This window comes from Saccopteryx bilineata, chromosome 5 (assembly GCF_036850765.1).
Source record: "Saccopteryx bilineata isolate mSacBil1 chromosome 5, mSacBil1_pri_phased_curated, whole genome shotgun sequence".
In the NCBI taxonomy this organism is placed as follows: domain Eukaryota; kingdom Metazoa; phylum Chordata; class Mammalia; order Chiroptera; family Emballonuridae; genus Saccopteryx; species Saccopteryx bilineata.
Genome location: NC_089494.1, coordinates 28,479,450 through 28,497,985, shown reverse-complemented (window position 1 = coordinate 28,497,985; position 18,536 = coordinate 28,479,450). Strand labels below are relative to the sequence as shown.

Sequence of the window (18,536 nt, the reverse complement as noted above, 5' to 3'; positions counted from 1 at the left end):
GGGTCTGGGGCCCAGCGGGAAAGGTTAGGTACACGATCATACATTGCTTTTAAAAGCGCTGAGGTCTTCCCCCATTCCCATCCTTACAGCTAAGAAGAAGTTAGTCGTTTTCTTCGATAGGCTTTCATCTCTTTAGGGGAATTCCTTATCAAATCGTTGCGAACGCGTATTTTGGACCCGTGAGGGACCCGTCAAATCTCGCGATGTGAGCAGCTCGCGTGGACGCTGTCATGGCGGTGTCTGGATGTAACCACTGTGTTCCGACCTAAGGTGAGTGGAGGACGAGCACAGGCGGAACAGTTGGCCGTATTACACTCCAGACTTACTGCTTTTCGGAGACAGGTCTCACGAATTTCCCGGGCATTACGTCCGAAAGGATAGGTTCCCGACACCGGTTCTGAAACCTGGTGAGACTGGCTGGTTGTCTCTCCCTCCCAAACGCAGGCCACACTCAGACATGACTTTAGTTTGCTGTTTCCTCTCCTGAGCCGGTCTATCTTCTTGTCCACATTCCTAGTCTTTAATGGTCCGAGTTCGGCCGTTGCTAAATCGTCATGTTAAAAAGAATCCATCAACGTTAAATCCCTAGGTTTCTTTGAAGGCATCTCCAAGGTGGTGGTAACAGTCTGTTCCTGTAGAGGAAGATTTGTGGGGACACTTTTCCACGAGAAATCCAGTTCACCTTTTTTTTTTTTTAAAGCTCACTTCTACAACTAATTTCAGAGTAAGGTGGCTTCTCTGGGACTGTATACAAGGTGGCAGAAGAGGAGGAAGCCCATATTGATAAAGGAGTTTTACCGTTTTAATGTAAATCTTTAGTGACCCTATAGATTCCCACTTTAGGCTCAGTTAGGTGCGTTTCATTTGTTTAAGTAAAAGGTTTGCTTCAATTTTTATTCCTTTTATAATCCTTTCCCCTACAGGAAAACAAACTACGCATGTGTTCTCTTTCTCTGATAGGAGCAATGTTTGCGTCATACTGACAACTTTAAAGCCATTGGAAAGTGTTTCAGTGAATACCAAAATGAATAACAGAGCAGGTTCCTTTTTATGGAACCTCGGACAATTCAGTACTCTAGCTCCAACAAGCAGAACTGTAAGGTTGTATCCTTTGGGAGTATACAGACCAAAAATTGTTTATTCAAACCGGAACCCAAGACACCTTCTCTTAAATAACTTTGATAATAGAATGCAATCATCTATTAGATTTCTCTTTCAGGATGCCTTGATTTTTAAACCAGGAGACGATGACTTTCAAACAAAGGGCATATGCACTGTAACAGCCCTCTCAGTCAACAGACTACTTTGTCCCAGAAGACAGCCTTCAAAAGAGTCTCCTGTCTTTGATAATGGATTAAAGAAAATAAATTTTTATCATGAGGCCTCCAGTAAAGGTGTTCTCACCAAGGAAACAAAACCAACCCCTGTCACCTGTGGAAAACTGTCGCAGGAGTGTACTTCCCTCAGTGATGTGTTAGATACATTTTCGAAAGCACCTGCATTCCCTAGTAGTAACTATTTCTCAGCAATGTGGACAATTGCCAAAAGGATGTCCGATGACCAGAAGTGCTTTGAAAAACAACTGATGTTTAACCACCCTGCATTTACCCAGCTATGTGAACACATGATGAGAGAAGCCAAGATCATGTATTATGACCAGCTCCTGTTCAGTCTTCATGCTATAGTGAAGCTTGGTATTCCTCAGAACACTCTGTTGGTACAGACTTTGCTGAGGGTGGTCCAGGTAAAATGAAAAGGAGACTTATACCTCTGTTTACTTGGATTGAGTATCTTGGAAGAATGAAGGGAAATAGAGATGTAGCCTTGGCACGTATTGAAATAATGAGGGGAGGTAGAGACTGTCAGTGGAACGGTCGTTTCCTTTATATTTGTTTCTGTATATATATGATCTAGAGTCCTTAAATTAGCTAGGTCTTTCTTTGCTATGGAAATTTATGAAAGCATACCCCATTTTTCTTCTCCAGAATTGAGTAATAGTGAGTAATAAGCTAAAGTGAGGAGAGATATAAAATTTACAAGGAAGGTTAGGTAGTTGAAGGAAGGAGAAAAGGGAAGGGAACTAATATTTATTGAGTACCTACACCTTTTACTTAGATAGTTGTGTTTAATCTTCTCAGCAGCTTTGTAGAGTTGAGTAGTACTCCAGCCTGCTGGGAACTACCAGTGTCGCGTGGGAAAAACCTACTCAAGACACAAACTGATGTCAAGAGGAAGAGGGGGGAGGCTGCCAAGGGAGGCAAAGAGGACCTGAATTTTCTTCTCCCTTAGCTTTTTTTGATCAGAAGCAGAACAGGGTTAATGGGATTACAAGGGAGAGAGGCCAGGTGATAAGGGGAAAGATTGACTAATGGCCATTTTGCTGACAGGGAGAAAGGGCTAATTTGATCAGTACATTCTTTTTCTTTTGCTAATTAACAAGCACAAAGGAAGGGGCAATCTATAATAGAACCTCTAGGCTAACTTTCTAAAGCCCGCTCACATGCATTCCTTTGTGTCTGCACAAAGGTCACACTCACTCATAGTTTCTTGGTGTTTGCCTCCAAGAGACATTCACTCAGGGCTTTTTACTAAAGTTCCCCAATCCTAGTCATAGAGGGTTCAAGGTTAGACGGGTGATTCCCTACAGAGTTGATGTTACCTCAGTTTTCCAGATGAGGAAACAGACTTAGTGATGTTAAGCAAGTTGGCTAAAGTCACACAGTTAGTGGATTCCTTCATGCAGTAAACACTTACTGGGTGCTAACTGTGTATCAGTTACTGCACTTGTCTTTAGGGATATAAAGCTAGAGAAGACATGATTGCCGCCTGTATAATCTAGAGGCAATATGGATATTTTGTAGGCAATTACAAAAATAACATTCATTTTAGGTCAGTTAGTAACTGTTATAGCAATTGTACTGAGTACAGGAGAATATAATTATGAACAAAATAATGGTGACACAGAACTTAGTGCAATGAAACAAAAATATAGAATCTTGTGAGGGTGTATATCGGGCTACCATTCTAGTCAGGAGAGGGCCTTCGATGATGGGAAGAGCAGATAGGGAAGAAGGATACAGGATGAGGGTTTGAGGTAGAGATGTGTTTGAAAACAGAATTCCCTCATGTAATCCTCAGTGCAGCCTTTTAAAATAGATATTACTCTCATCTTACCAATGACTAGGAAATGTAGGTTTAGAGAGGTTAAAAAACTTGCCCAAGGTCACATATTGGTAAATGTCACTATTTGTAGGTACTTGAGAAGTATTTAGAATGGACAAACACCAAGTCTGTTATAGAAGTAGGATTCAAGCCCAGTACAAATGATGCCCAAGCTGAATCCCAGGGATGCACAGCAGTCAGTGAGAGACTGATAGTGAATGGGATGGTTTTTACACAGAGGATTGCATGCTCATCCCAGAGCCAGCGCTTGGGAAGCTGAAAGCAGTTAGCTGTGGGGTTGTGTGTTTGAGGCAGTGGGGAGGAAATTGTATATCTGGTGGTCATGGAGGAGGGTTTAGGGGGGTAGTGACAAGACATGAGACTGGGAAAAAGGGGAATCTTTTTTGAGCCTTTTTTTATATCTAGCTAAGGAGTGTGGATTATCCTGTAGGTAATGAGTATTTTAAACAAAGAGTTGACATGCTCAAGTTTGTGTTTTAGATCACTGTATGAATGGAGAATGGATTAAAGGAGGATGAAATTAGATGGAAGAGCCACTTTTTGTTTCAGACAAGGAAGGGGGAGTCAGTGTCCTGTTTGATGTCACTGCAGCTACACTAGATATGCCGAGGGGAGGGTAGCTTATTAAAGTAATCACTTGCTTTTGAGAGTGGACATCTCAGACTTAAAGTCAATGATCATATTTAATTTTTAAAAGACAGGAATTTTTTTAGAATGATCTAACACATATCCTTACCTACTGTAGAATTCAAGGATTGGTTTAATATGAGAGTTTTTAATTTTAACTTTTCATGTTACTGTGATTTCCATATGTCCCCAACCAAGAACTAATTTTTATTTTGTGTGTGTATGTGTTTAAACCACAGAATATCCATGTTTATTTGGTAGACTGTGTTCCCTATGTAGTTATTTTAAAGTGATTATAGTAAGTCACTTTACCTTGTCAGTGGTGCTCTTACTAGATTTTGGACAGGTGTTCACATCAGCATGCCACCTGCATTGGTGAGCAGTGGATATTTGAAATCAGAATATCTGTATGAATGATTGTGTCTCCGTGATCTGTTGGACTTTTGTAAAGACACTTGATCTATAGATGAAAGGACAGTATGTCAACAATGAATTTATCTTTCAAAAACTTAGCAAAATGGCTTGTCTTTTCATAGTAAATATTGATGGCATGTTGTAAGTTGTTATGGAAACCCTCCCAGGGAATGAGACCTTTTTTTCTTCCACCCTTATCTATTTCTTACTCATTTCTGACTTGAGACTTGTGCCTTGTTAGTCATATAACTTTAGCAAAAGAGCATACCCCTTTCAGCTGTTTCCTCAGATGTGATTACAACTGCTCTTGTGAGTTGTATAGAGAAGTTGTGATTAAACTATAGCACTGGGTAGGCTGTGTTGTTACTATTCATTTTCCAATTTATGCCCACTGCCATTTCTGGGGTCTAAATTAGTCCCCTGACCCAAGGGACCAGAAGGAAGAATCTGGGGCCTGGAGCTCCCCTTGAGACCCAGACAGCGGTGGTAAAATGTGACAGCAGATGAGGATCAGAAGATTGACAGCTGAAGTTAGAGTTTGATATCTAGGAAAGGATACAGGCAAATTATGAGGACTCAGCTATGTAAGGTGCTTTAGAACATTGTCCTCTCTACCCCAGTAGCTCTCCCAGTACTGCACATGTTGTCTTCATGATGACCTTGAGTCCTAAGAAGTAAATATAATATCTGATAAACATTACTTCAGAAGCAGAGGAATATAATCAATAGCAAATGGATTTTCAGTGATAATGGTGAATGGAAAGAAGTTCTGATGCATAAAAGAGTATGTATTATTTTTTGAAAAATTCATGACATTTTATTTCCCAAAGATGCTATTTATTGATGATTATCTCTGTATGAAGTATTAGTTTCACATTTAATTGAAAACATCACTGTAGTGGTTTTGCATGGTGCCATAGTCTACTATGGGCTCATCATCTGTAGTGTTTTTGTAATTATATTTCAATAGGAACGTATCAATGAGTGTGATGAGAAATGTCTTTCAGTTTTGTCAACTGTTTTAGAGGCAATGGAGCCATGCAAGAATGTGGATGTTCTTCGAGCAGGATTGCGGTGAGAACTTAATGCTTTCTTCATGTGGCAATCTCTCTTTCTCTTACATCTCAAATCAAAAACCAAGGTGAAAGCAGAACTGCTTTTTTTTTTTTTTTTTTGGTTTTGGGGAATCTTTGAAGGTAGTTACAGCCTTCAATGCCTTCTTAAACTTAAAATTCTGACTCTATATCTATATCAGGTAAAGGTGAAAATAATGCTGCTTTTATAAAGGTGAAAATAAAGCCCTCTCTAAGAAAGGTATGGGTAACATTGAAATTTAAGTTTAAAACATAGTATTGCTGTGGGCTGGGAGAGAACTGACAGGTATTCAGTTTATAATGGTTATTCGGCACAATGTGGAGGTTAGCAGACTGGCCTAGCTTGAAAAGAAACTTGAATTTTATAATTTATAAAATTGATGCAACTCATCTAATGTCATTGGCCAGTGAGAATAATACTTAATTCCCCCTTTTCATTGACTATGCATGAGGGTATCTTACTATTGATAATCTGACGTGATTTACTCATTCATAAAGATCGCAGAATAATGTGAGAGGACATAGTCCTAGACCGATCCTGGATCTTTCACTAGCGACTTACACTGTCTTCAGCAGGTAGATCATGGCTGTGGGCTTCGTATTTCCTGTCTAGAAGTAGGAGCTGGACCAAATGACCTTTAAGATTTCTCTTCTGGCTGTAAGACTCTAGGTCTGTGATATTTATTATGTTTGATTGCAGGATGCTGGTTGATCAGCAAGTTTGGAAAATAGAACATGTCTTCACATTACAAACTGTGATGAGAAGTATTGGGAAAGACACACCCATTGTTCTGAAAAGGAAATTGGAGGTAAAGCCCTCCTGAATTTTCTAAGAAAATTATTTCTGTGATCTGCCTTCACTTCCTGCAGTTGGACATTGTACTTCTGTGTTTAACTTTGTTAAAGTGAAATAAGAGAAGTAGCTGTATATTTATTTGTGTATATAAATATATGATTTAATCTATATATCTATTTGAGTCATTCTGCTTAAACTTTCTCTTTTTTATTTAAAAATAAGAGTTTAATTTTTTTTTTACCACAATGCTAAATTAAATTTAATCTTGTTTTTCTTTAGATGAAAGCTCTGAGGGAATTAGACAGATTTTCCGTTTTGAACAGCCAGCGCATGTTTGGGGCGCTGGCCGCCATGGACCACCGTTCTGTGACGCTTTTGAATGAATGCAGTAAGGTGGTCATAGGTAAGGGGCAGTTTTCTTCAGGATATTTAGCCTCTGACCTACTGCTCCAGCCTATATTTGTTTTGTTTGTTTGAAGAACTTTGCTATTACATATGAAAAATACCTGATGATATGGTTAAATCTAAAATTTATTTTTGCCTGTAATGTTTTTTTTTCCCCCTTTTTACAGAACACAGTGCTATTTTCTTAAAAAAGAAACAAAAGTATTGAGTATAGAGTATCTCGGATCTTATGTTACATACTATCTGGTAATTTTTGTTTGTTTATTTGACTCATTCTTAAAGGTAATATCCATGGGTGTCCTTTTAAAGTATTGTTCAGCATATTGCAGTCTTGCAGAGACCTCCAATACCGTAATTTAGATCTTTTCAACGGAATAGCAGATTACGTGGCTACAACTTTTGACATCTGGAAGTTGAAACAGGTAAGTATGTTAGTAGGTTAGAACAAGCCTCAGAAATGAATTCAAGAAGCATATTAATTCATTTAGCATTCTAGATATTTCTCTCTTAGATTTATAGCAGTTAAGTTACCAAAATATTCCAATGCTAAATTGACTTTTGAAAAATTAGCTCTTTATCATTTCTGTTTGGGAGTTACCTATTAACATACAGTTTAATCTTTTGACCATTTTTCTATTTGAAATAAAAATTATTTTGTTCAATGTTTGCTGTTCTATTTGTTATTCAAAAGGTTGTATGGTACTTTGGATAATTCGGATTAGTTCTTTCTCATTTGTGTGTGTGTATGTATCTGTGTGTATGAGATTTAGAATAATACATCTGGGTGATGTGACAGGCTTTTGCTTTTTGAAGAATAAAATGTAATTACTTATGATCCTGTCTGTTTTCTATTTATGGAATGTTTGCTTATTTCCTCCAGAGTAAAAGTCTTTAAATTCAGTGGCTGTGTTAGTAATATAAACATTAATGAAGCAGCCAGTAAAAACTTTTTGCAGTTAAGGAGTGGTAACTGTGTGATCAGTCATTTCAGTTTACTTTGGAGGGTAAGATAAGTATTGAGTTGCTATAGATATGATTTTGGAAAAGAGAAATACTAATTATAAGAAGGATCAAGAGGACTATGAGAAGTGAACTGGAAATTTTAATTATATTATTTAATCTCTGTTCTCATTTTGAGAAATTTATATTGAATATAGAAATTCTTGAGTTATATTTCATATGTTAGATTCTACAAAGTGTATAGGTTTGGAAGGGGGAGCAAAATTGAATTGATCACTTTGAAAATTTTCAGAAAAGGTGTATTTTAAGTAGTTTTTAGGTCTGTTGTATGACAAGCCTATAGGATAGGATTTATTTTTAGTGAAATGGAAACATGGCAACCATTGTATACTCTGGTTTTCTGCTTATAAAAAGAGGTTGCTTATTAACTTAATACCTGACTTAAATTATTGGAACAGATTTTATGAGGAAAAGGTAATTGTTCCTTTTTAGGGAATATTCTCTTGATCAGTACAATTTTATTGCTGTTCAAATTTTTTGAGATCTAAAGAAATTACTACTTGTGTACTGTAATTATTAAAAAGTTTTTTCTCTATTTGCTCTTTTTTTAAGGTTCTTTTTCTCCTCATTTTATTTGAAAACCTTGCCTTTCGACATACTGGTCTGATGGACTTATTTATGAAGAAAATAGTAGATGAGCCTGACTTCCTAAACATGAAAAACATTGTCTCCATTCTTCATGTGTATTCTTCTCTGAATCACCTCCACAGGTGCCAGGCCCGAGAGTACGTACTTGTTCTTTTTTACTTTTTTTATTGCCACTTAATAACATACTTCTAGAAAAGGTTACAGATCTTCATGAGGGCAGTGAATTTTTATAGGTAAATACATCAATGGCCATCATCCATGTCAAGAAATAAAACAGTATTCCTTATTTATGAAGTTACACAGGATTTTATGTTATTTTCATTGTTCTTGGTCTTGTTATCCCTTTGTTCTTTCTCGTGTATCTGTGTATAATGAAATAGGAGTCAAACTTTCCCAGCTTATTCCCTCAGCTCCCCAGTTCGTAGTCAGATTTGATCCTAACAGTTCATTCATTTGGTCTCACACTCTGCTTTCATTCTTTTCATTTTTACCCATGGCCATGCATTCCTACTATTAAATGCAGCAGTTCCTCAGACATGCCAGCCTCTTTCATTCCTCTCTTTCCACCCAGAACATCTTTCCTTCCTCTCTAGGTCAGTTAGGGTTTGTTAAAAACCAGAAATGCATGTAAAATGTCATTTGTAAGAAGACTGATTAAGAGCACAGACCCAGGAAACATCTTGCTTAGGTTTGAATCTCAGCTCTGCCATTCATTAGCTACTTACCTTTTGGCAAGTTACTTATCTCTGTCTCTGTTTCTTCATCTGTTTAATGGGAATAAGAAGTCAGAATTATATCTAATCACATTGGGCTATAAAGATTAAATGAGGTCCTGGCTGGTTGGTTCAGTGGTAGAGTTTTGGCCTGGCATGTGGATGTGGCAGGTTTGATTCCTGGTCAGGGCACACAGGAGAAGTGTTCATCTGCTTCTCCACCCTTCCCCTTCTCGCTTTTCTTTCTCTCTTTCTCTCTTTCTCTCTTTCTCTCTCTCTCTTTCTTGCTCTCTTTCACTTTGTCTCGCTTTCACCCCCCTCCTGCAGCCATGGCTCAATTGGAGCGAGTTGGCTGTGGGCGCTGAGGATGGCTCTATGGCCTGGCCTAAGAAGAGCTTGGTTGCTGAGCAACAGAGCAATGCATCAGATGGGCAGAGCAGTGCCTCCTAGTGGGCTTGCGGGGTGGATCCCTGTTGGGGTGCATGCATGAGTCTCTTTTTCTCCCCTCCTCTCACTGAATAAAAAAAAAATAAAAGAGATTAAATGAGTAAACTTATGTCAGGTTCTTTTTAAAAATTTATTAGAGGCTAAGGGATGTGAGCAGGAGAAACAAACATTAATTTGTTGTTCTACTTATGCATTTATTGGTTGATTCTTGTGTGTGCCCTGACTGGGGATCAAACCTGCAATTTTGGCCTATTGGGACCATGCTAACCAACGGGGCTGCTCGGCTAGGGCTATGTCAGGTTCTTAAAACAATTCCCGGCACAAAGTAATTGTTAGATTAAAACAAAATGGGTGTGTAGGCCACAGAGGCCTTGAGGAACAGATTGGCAGCTCTGAGTGTCTCCAAGGCATGCTTCACTCAGTGGCCATCTTTGTGCTCAAGTGACTGGACTCCAACTGCGTTCTGTCCCTGTGGTTTCCCTTGCGATTCAGGTTTCTAACAGAGGACGTCTGACTGGCTGAGTCTGGGTCACGTGCCCATCCCTCTGTGGCAGGTAATCAAGAAGGGGTGCTAGGCCAACTGAAAAGCAGCTGCCCCTGGACCTCCCGTAAAATTTGGATGAACACATTATATACCTACATGTACGTGAATCATTTTATTTATGTGATGACCTCCGGGAAAGAAGGGGTGTTAAATCCAGAGTATCTTCCTGGGTTTGAAACCCGAGGGGGAAAGCTTTGAACATTTAAGCTCTGTTATTTCAGTCCTTTCATCTCTTCTCTTCTTGATGCTCTTACCACCAGATTTGCATCTGGTCATTTGTGTGTCCCTGGGCTCCAGAACAACTTGGACTGCATATGGACCCTGTAGATCCCACAGGTGTCTTATGGTCAGTAACTCTGGCAGCTCATTTTTTTTCTTTCTTTTCTTTTTTTTTTTTTTTTTTTGGTCAATTACCTACTATGATCAACCACCATACAAAGTGGTTTTTTTAAACCACTATATTGAGGTGTGATTGACATGTAGAAAGCTATACTTAATATGTACAACTTGGTGAGTTTTTAGATCGTTATTCTTCTGTCCTCATTTAAGTTTATTTGGTCAGAAAACCTGTGGCAAACACTCAGGTACTAGGACAAAGATGATGAGTAAGACAGCATCCTTTTTGCCTGAGGATTCTGTGTAATTTGTACGGTAGACACAGGAATCAGCAGTTATGGTAAATCCAGCATGAAATTGGACTGGCAGAGCTTCATAAGGACGTATGGATGGAAGGGTGTACCAGGAAGCTGGCATGGCCAGGGGAGAGTCGCGGTAGATGCCAAGTAGTGCTGCCTGGAGGAGATGGTACCGAGCAGACTCTAAAGGATGGACAGACTGGAGGTAAGAGAAACAGAAGAACAGCCTGTGTGGTAGGACCCCCTAGTCCTGAGCAGACTCCAACAGACTGGAGGTAAGAGAAACAGAAGAACAGCCTCTGTGGTAGGACTCCCTAGTCAAGCCAGGAAGAAACAGCAGAGCGTGTGCAGGGAGAAGCATGTTGTTCGGTGTTGCTGGAGCGTGAGGCGCAGGGTGAGAGGCCTGGAGAGGTGATCAGCATGCAGGCCCCAGACTTCATCATCTGCAGCCCTGCTTTTTCTTGCTGCATGCTGCCAGTTCAGTCAGTTACCAGTCCCTCAGTGCCCCCTGCCTCTGTCTCCAGGACCTGTTACGTTGTTCCCATCCTGCTTAACCTGCAGTTCTACTTAGCCCGCCTCTGCCTCCCTCCCTCCCTCCCTCCCTCCCTCCCTCCCTCCCTCCCTCCCTCCCTCCCTCCCTCCCTCCCTCCCTCCCTCCCTCCCTCGTTTCCCTCTGCCTCCTTACCTCGCCCATCTGCTCCCATCCAGGCACTCCAGTTGATCTCAAACATTTTCTTTTGCAGCCTTACGGTTAATAGTTCAGGCATACTTGCCCCGGTGTTAGAAGAAAGAATCACTTCTCTGTGTGTTAGCCTCCAAGTCACTGTAGCACAAATGACATGCTCTTTCACGTCTCCATTTCTTTGCTCAGTTTCAAATGTTCTTCCCTTTTCCGATCTTTTCCAGTTAATGAAGTTCTCCTTACCCCACAGCGTTCTGTCTACTTTCTGTTCTGTCGGTACCACCGTCCTTTACGTGTACTTCATGTTTGTCTTACAAAATGTACAGCTTATGCCCTAAGAGCTGCACAGACCTGGGTTCAAAGGGTGTTTGTGCCATTTATTAGCAGTGTCACCCTGGACAAGTGACCTTTCCCAATTTTGACCTTTCCTCTCTTTGTGCTTAACTGTTTTGTTCTATTGGGTGATAGGATTAGGCTTGTGATGTTTCTTTTTTTTTTTTTTTTTTCCTTCATTTTTCTGAAGCTGGAAACGGGGAGAGACAGTCAGACTCCCGCATGTGCCCGACCGGGATCCACCCGGCACGCCCACCAGGGGCGAAGCTCTGCCCACCAGGGGGCGATGTTCTGCCCCTCTGGGGCGTCGCCATGTTGCGACCAGAGCCACTTTAGCGCCTGAGGCAGAGGCCACAGAGCCATCCCCAGCGCCCGGGCCATCTTTGCTCCAATGGAGCCTTGGCTGCGGGAGGGGAAGAGAGAGACAGAGAGGAAAGCGCGGCGGAGGGGTGGAGAAGCAAATGGGCGCTTCTCCTGTGTGCCCTGGCTGGGAATCGAACCCGGGTCCTCCGCACGCTAGGCCGACGCTCTACCACTGAGCCAACCGGCCAGGGCTCTTTTTTTAACTCAAGAGTATTGATAGCTAGAGAACATTAATCAGTTGTAAACCGGCAGTGGGGTGCCAGGCCTTATGGACATACTATGATAAAAATCTAGCATAATGGTTAAAAGGCTCTGGAGCTTGACAGCCTGGGTTCCAATGCTATCTCCACTGCTTCCTGGCTGTGTGCTCTTGGAAAAGTTACTCAACCTCCCTGAGCCTGTATCTTTATTACTAACGTAATACTAACACCTACCTATAGAGTTTTAATAGGAATTAAATGAGTTAAGCCCTGCAAAACATTTGCTCTGTGCAAGACACAATGATAGCTAACATTTATTGAGTATGTATATTTATTATGAGACAGCCACCTGACTTGAAAGATGGGTGAATACTTATTTCAAGCCTGACTTTTTTACCACCTGTCTTTGGACCCCTTAAAGCCATTGGTTCTGTGGCAGCTCACTAGCTCTACCATGACCTTGTCTTCTCTCTGTATTTGAAAGCTGACTTTTCTTTATTGCCCTACAGGTTCCTAGAAATTATGGCCAGTGCTCTGACTGGGTATCTCCACCACATCTCTTCTGAAAACCTGTTGAATGCTGTGTATTCATTTTGCTTGATGAACCATTTTCCCTTGGCTTCTGTTAATCAACTTCTCCAAAAGGACATGCTCAGTGAGCTGCTGGAGTCAGGTAGGCTGCCAGCGCACAGTGGGGACTGGGGGAGGCCTTACAACTAGCGGCCTGGAGCTTCGGAGTGCGGTCTGCGTTGGCGCGGTGTGAGAACGTGCAGAAGACGCTGCCGCGGGGAGGACCTCACAGTGAAGTCAGAGGTCATACAGAAGGCTGGAATGAGAAGCACATCCTCGTCGTTCCTTTGATTCACACTCCGTACAGGTTCACGTTGTTCTGTATCCTCGAGCGGAGTGTCTGCACTGCGTCACCCTGGTGCTCATCCTGAAGCCGAGCGAAGTCAGCTCTCGCAGCTGTGAATACCTTGTCCCTCGCGGCCTGTAGTGAAGGCGCAGCCGTTAGGTCAGGGAGCCAGAGAGTTCCCCAGGTTGTGAATTTATCTACTCAGGGAAACAAATTAATTGTTGACTTTTGGTTTTTAATATTGAGTAAGGAAAAGCATATCAGGCTAGGTGTACAAAATTTGATGTCTGAGAATAAATTGTTTTAAAATGTGATGAAATGACAGTTGAAGTGAGACGAAGGAGCCTCACGTTTAGATTTCTGAGGCAGTGTGATGGGGGAGGAGCCTGGGGTTTCTGAGACAGTGTGATGGGGGAGGAGCCTGGGGTTTCTGAGGCAGTGTGATGGGGGAGGAGCCTGGGGTTTCTGAGACAGTGTGATGGGGGAGGAGCCTGGGGTTTCTGAGGCAGTGTGATGGGGAGGAGCCTGGGGTTTCTGAGGCAGTGTGATGGGGGAGGAGCCTGGGGTTTCTGAGGCAGTGTGATGGGGGAGGAGCCTGGGGTTTCTGAGGCAGTGTGATGGGGGAGGAGCCTGGGGTTTCTGAGGCAGTGTGATGGGGAGGAGCCTGGGGTTTCTGAGGCAGTGTGATGGGGGAGGAGCCTGGGGTTTCTGAGGCAGTGTGATGGGGGAGGAGCCTGGGGTTTCTGAGGCAGTGTGATGGGGAGGAGCCTGGGCCCAGGGAACCTGGGTGCTGGTGGCTCTGCCTGCAGTGCACCTGAGGTCTCAGCATCGGGCGCGTTCCGCATCCCTTCAGGGGAGAGTTGAGACTAAGTCACCGTGGAAGATGGTTAAACTTAAAATGTTCTCAAGTACAGGGTATGGATCTGGACACTGGGAGCCAGGGAGACACAGAGCCATTGCTCCTGATAAGAAACAGATCATCAGAAATGGAGCTGCATTAATGTGTTTCTTGATTGTGGTGTTGCTATTTTGTCTCAAGTACATGTTTTCTCTTTTCGTTCAGACAACAAGGAGAGGAATGTTCACAGGCTTCACGTGCTGGCTGCCTGTCTTGCACTTGACGGTGTTCCTTGTCACAAGGCCATAGACTTAGCGCTGCCGTCGCCGCCACCCGTCCGGCTGCGCCCGAATGCAAAGGTTGCCGAGGGGCTCGGGAGCCTCCTGGGAAAGGGCTACTTCTCGGAGGACGTACAGTTGCCACATAATTATCGTATCGGTAAGGGGCTTGATTTTCATCTGTTGTATTTTATCTTCCTTTTTTTCACACAAAAGCTGCCTGTGGCTTTTCAGCGTGGTAGGGCAGTGAGGGCGCATGCGCGGGAGTGGGGCCGCGGGTCGGGTTCTGGCTGTGCTTGTGCCGGGGGCTGTGGCCTTGGGCACTTACCAGCCCCTCTCCTGAGCAGTAAAGGGGCAGTCACAACAGCCACCTCACAGGGCTCCCCTCAGGGGTGGGGAGACTGCGTGTAAAACCCCGACCAGGGTTGGCGCAGGGTAAGCCTATATTTTAGCTGCTGCCATTCTCGTTGTTGGTAGTAGCAGGGTACATTTTGAAGCAGAAACTCACTTTGAGCAATGTTTGAAAAATTCATGTCAATTCTTTTCTTTCAGATTTTGAAATCAGAATGGATTCTAACAGGAGTCAGGTGCTCCCACTTTCTGATGTGAATGTGGTAACTTCTACAGATGTCCAAAGGTTGTTACATCTGTCCATTTGCTTCACTTTCTAATTTTAAATCTTTATTCTCAAAGTCTTCCTGTTAATAGCGGTAATAATACTAAGACTTTATATTTTTATAGAGTTTGTGATGCACAAAGAGACTTCTCAACCACTGATCTACTCTGCCCCTGAGTGTGGGCACAGTGGCTGAAGACAGTGGACAGGAGCTGGGCGGTTTATTGAAATAGGCAATTTTTAAAAAAATAAGTTTTAAAGCTAAACAGTTCAAAAAACTGTGTTAATGTAACTGAAACGATCAGTGCAGTGTAAACTTTTGTCAAGATAATGTAATAGTGATTATAAAGAATTAAGGCATCTACAAATATCAAATGCCCAATAAATATTTTACTCTAACACCGAAACCGTTGTGAAGGTGGAGCGCCCTCAGCGCTGTAATGAAGCTCTGTCGTGTGGGTCAGACCGTGCCGAAGAGAATCCTAAGTGTTCTCCTTCGCCACACACTGCAAGTGCGTGTCTCTGGAGCATCGTGCTGCCTCACCTTGCGAGGTCCTGCCTTTCAGGACGATGCATCAGGTCGTGTCGCACATGGCCCCTGCTCAGTCAGCCTTTGTCAGAGGTTCCGCTGGGCCCCGTGGGGCACACGACCATGAGTCAGGCATGGAGCCCAGCCCCAAGGGACTTACATCCCACGTTGCTTTGTAGGACGTGGTCATAATACGGTAGAGAGAGGTACAGAAAAACACCTGTAAGGATTCAAATGCCTGTCTGCCCATGCCTCTCCGTTCACAAACAGCTCTAACTTGCATCCATCGGGCTTGTTCCTTGGCCCATCTCTCCTCAGACAAAGGCTTTCTCTCTTGTGGAAGGACCGTTTTTCTTTTTCAAGTACTCCACTGTACAGGCATGATAATATAGCACGGTGGCTCTCAGCTGAAGTACAGGGAAGAAGTGAGGAATGGGAGCATTCCTGTAAAAATATAAAAACTTTTTTCTCTTATCTGTTATCTCAGATAACAGCTAGAGTCTAACAGAAGACAGCAGGGTTATAAATGTCAGCTAGGAACAGTGGAAAAAATCAAATTACATGTTCCACGTTTTTGTTACACATACAGACAATCTTTTTTTAACAGTGTTGCCTTTTAGTGTTTTCTTTTTTGTATTCGGTCTTCCCATTCTGGTTTTTAAATGCACGCTCTGGGGGGCACTGTGTCCAAGGAGAGCATTTGCTGTCTGTATCATCTACATCATTTCTACTAGCAGCGGAAATCATTACCTTTGTGGTCAGAGGTTACCACTGCACACAAAAGCCTTAAAATGGGGACTTCGATATTTGAAATTTTTCCTTATCAGGGATGTAGCCATCCTTAAAGATGATTGAAGGGTACTGTTTGTATAAAGCATTTTTTTTTTGTATTTTTCTGAAGTGAGAAGTGGGGAGGCAGAAAGACAGACTCCCACATGTGCCCAACCTGGATCCACTCGGCATGCCCACCAGGGGGCGATGCTCTGCCTATCTGGGACGTTGTTCCGTTACAACCGGAGCCATTCTAGAGCCTGAGGTGGAGGCCATAGAGCCATCCTCAGCGCCTGGACCAACTTTGCTCCAATGGAGCCTTGGCTGCGGGAGGGGAAGAGAGATAGAGAGGAAGGAGAGGGGGAAGGGTGGAGAAGCAGGCGCTTCTGTGTGCCCTGACCGGGAATTGAACCTGGGACTTCCACACGCCAGGCTGATGCTCTATCACTGAGCCAACCAGCCAAGGCCTGTGTAAAGCATTTTTATAAGCTTCTGGTTATGAAGTTAACCTTCATATACTGGAGTATGTACAGAGGCCTGTTAACAAGGAAGTGAGGGACTAATACCGTAGGGAATGGTGAGGACTGCATTCAGTGGGGAGCTCAACTTTGAAATCTCCAAAGAACAGGAATTCAGCAAGTGATCTCAGTAACTATTCTCATATCATGTATTTTCGTTTCCAGGGTAGCTGTATTATGTGTTCCTAGATCTGCTTACTGTTTGGATTTAACCCACCCCAGAGGATTCCTTGCTATGAAAATGCGTCATTTGAAAGTAATGGGTTTTCATGTGATCTTGGTAAGAAAAAGGTGCAAATGACATATTCTTGTTGCCGATGTCCAGTCTACTGGGAATGTTGTAGTTGAGGTTGTTTACTAGGATCTAAATGGATTGTCAGTAGTGTTGAAGTAAGTGTTTTAGTTACTTTTTCTGGTATATGATTTGGCTTCTACTTAGTTGATTGCTGCCATTTACTAGGGCTTTTATAAATACTATATTTGGTCAACTTTCATTCTTTTTATTAAAGTCATGTTTTCATGGTCCAGTGTGAGGCTGTTACAGGATGTCTGTCCCCCCAAAAAGCTGGGTATTGGTAAGAAGGTTCTCCTTCCCTTTTCTGTTTCATTGTGATTTTGAGCACCACAGCTTTTCTCAAGCAGCACCTTCAGGTGTAGGGAGCAAGGCCTTTACAAGTAAGTTTATACTTACATTAATGTTGGGATCGATCTATCTAAATGCCACTCATTGGTCCTGTACACAGTGTGAAATATAAGCGTTCTGATCTTCACTGTGGTACTTAAGTATTATCCAAAAAGGGATTACATATGGATCCTGAGGTTAAGATGGCCCCTTTCTCTTAATGGGCTACTATGTGAGACCTTTTTTCCTAATGGCTGTTGTATGTATTCTAGGGAAGACTATCCCAAGAAAGGAATTTTTGCACCCATTAGAGGGCGTGTAAAGTTTTTATAATGTTCGGTGTTAGAGCTTTCTTCAACCCTAGCACAGTCCTATTAAGGCTTTAAAATGTAAGTATAAGATGACATTTGCTTTTAAAAAGCAGTCGGCTTGCTGTTACTTTAATATATTTGAGTTTAGAAACTAGTTTTATTTTGTCTCATCATTTTCTTGCAGACTGATTATTTTCCTCTTTCTTTGGGAAGGTCAATAATTGGGAGGTGGAGAAACTAGAGATGAAGGATACCGTCACATTTTTGAAGTCTGAAATCTACTCAACTGAAGCCCTTCCAATTGCTGATGTTAATTTTCAAAGCTCATGTTAGAGTAAAAAACAACCTTTTCTTATTAGGAGATGAACATAAATTTGTAACAATAACTTTAATAAAGATTACAATTCAGTTGTCAATGGAATTCACTTGACTGATTACCATAACAAAAAGTGTTACTTCAGTTCACTGTAAAATTAGTTTTAAGGATGGAAGAAATATTATCACTAGCATTTTAGAAAATGCTGAGAAAATTCCAGGAGGGTCATTTTTCCAACTGTAACTATTCCCTCTAGTGCCCAGATATTTGACAAAGTCATGAGTAGGTTTTACTCGTTCTCATTAGCTATGACGCATTGAAAATTGGCTTTTTAGTTGTGAATTGCAGGCCAGTTGATGTGAGCAGTCTGTGTGTTTGGCTCTGCATATTTATACTCTTGGTATCTGTTTGAGGACTCAGGCATTGACCACATTTCAAGCATTGACCACATAGTGGTTGGACCTGGTTCTCAAATGTAGACTAGAATGGGTCAGGTAGCAGGTTAGAAATGAGTGTGGATTGGGCATCTGTATTTGTCACATTCTAGGTGGCAGAGGTTTGTGGGCCATACTAAGAGAAACAGGTGCGCTAACACAGAGAAGGCAAGGAGTCCAAGTTTATTCAAGTGGATAGGCTGCAGGTTGCTAACCCTTAACCCTTGCCACTATTGAGGTCATTCTTTTTCTATTTTGTCCCCTGCCCACTACTTTGTAGTCTTACATTTTATAGACGTATATGGCTGAACTGTTGTGAGGCAGACTTGAGGACTATTTTTTCAATTATGTGTGTTCATTCTTTTGTTGACATTTGTTCAGGTTTGCTGTCCACCTAGTATTT

General features: G+C 42.1%; 1 protein-coding gene across 3 annotated transcripts; it reads left to right on the top strand.

Moving 5' to 3' along the window:
- Nucleotides 1–22: 22 nt before the first annotated feature.
- FASTKD2 (FAST kinase domains 2) lies at nucleotides 23–17,799 on the top strand. Of its 3 annotated transcripts, none has more exons than XM_066279580.1 (12): nucleotides 23–270; nucleotides 961–1,744; nucleotides 5,195–5,298; nucleotides 6,019–6,127; nucleotides 6,394–6,517; nucleotides 6,802–6,941; nucleotides 8,092–8,264; nucleotides 12,554–12,717; nucleotides 13,964–14,176; nucleotides 14,569–14,653; nucleotides 16,616–16,730; nucleotides 17,597–17,799. In XM_066279580.1, exons 2-12 carry the CDS (start codon nucleotides 1,025–1,027, stop codon nucleotides 17,714–17,716), a joined length of 2,067 nt encoding a protein of 688 aa, XP_066135677.1. In that variant the 5' UTR covers nucleotides 23–270; nucleotides 961–1,024; the 3' UTR covers nucleotides 17,717–17,799. The 3 variants fall into 3 exon arrangements, with proteins under 3 accessions (XP_066135677.1, XP_066135679.1, XP_066135678.1); XM_066279582.1 differs by having other exon boundaries at nucleotides 17,568–17,799; XM_066279581.1 differs by having other exon boundaries at nucleotides 924–1,744.
- Nucleotides 17,800–18,536: the final 737 nt, after the last annotated feature.

Bases quoted from the DNA above. Each gene is read 5' to 3' on its own strand.
- FASTKD2 (XM_066279580.1), top strand. From the start codon at position 1,025: ATGAATAACAGAGCAGGTTCCTTTTTATGGAACCTCGGACAATTCAGT. The intron at 6,128-6,393 runs GTAAAGCCCTCC...GTTTTTCTTTAG, and splicing joins TTCTGAAAAGGAAATTGGAG to ATGAAAGCTCTGAGGGAATT. The intron at 16,731-17,596 runs GTAAGAAAAAGG...TTCTTTGGGAAG, and splicing joins TGGGTTTTCATGTGATCTTG to GTCAATAATTGGGAGGTGGA.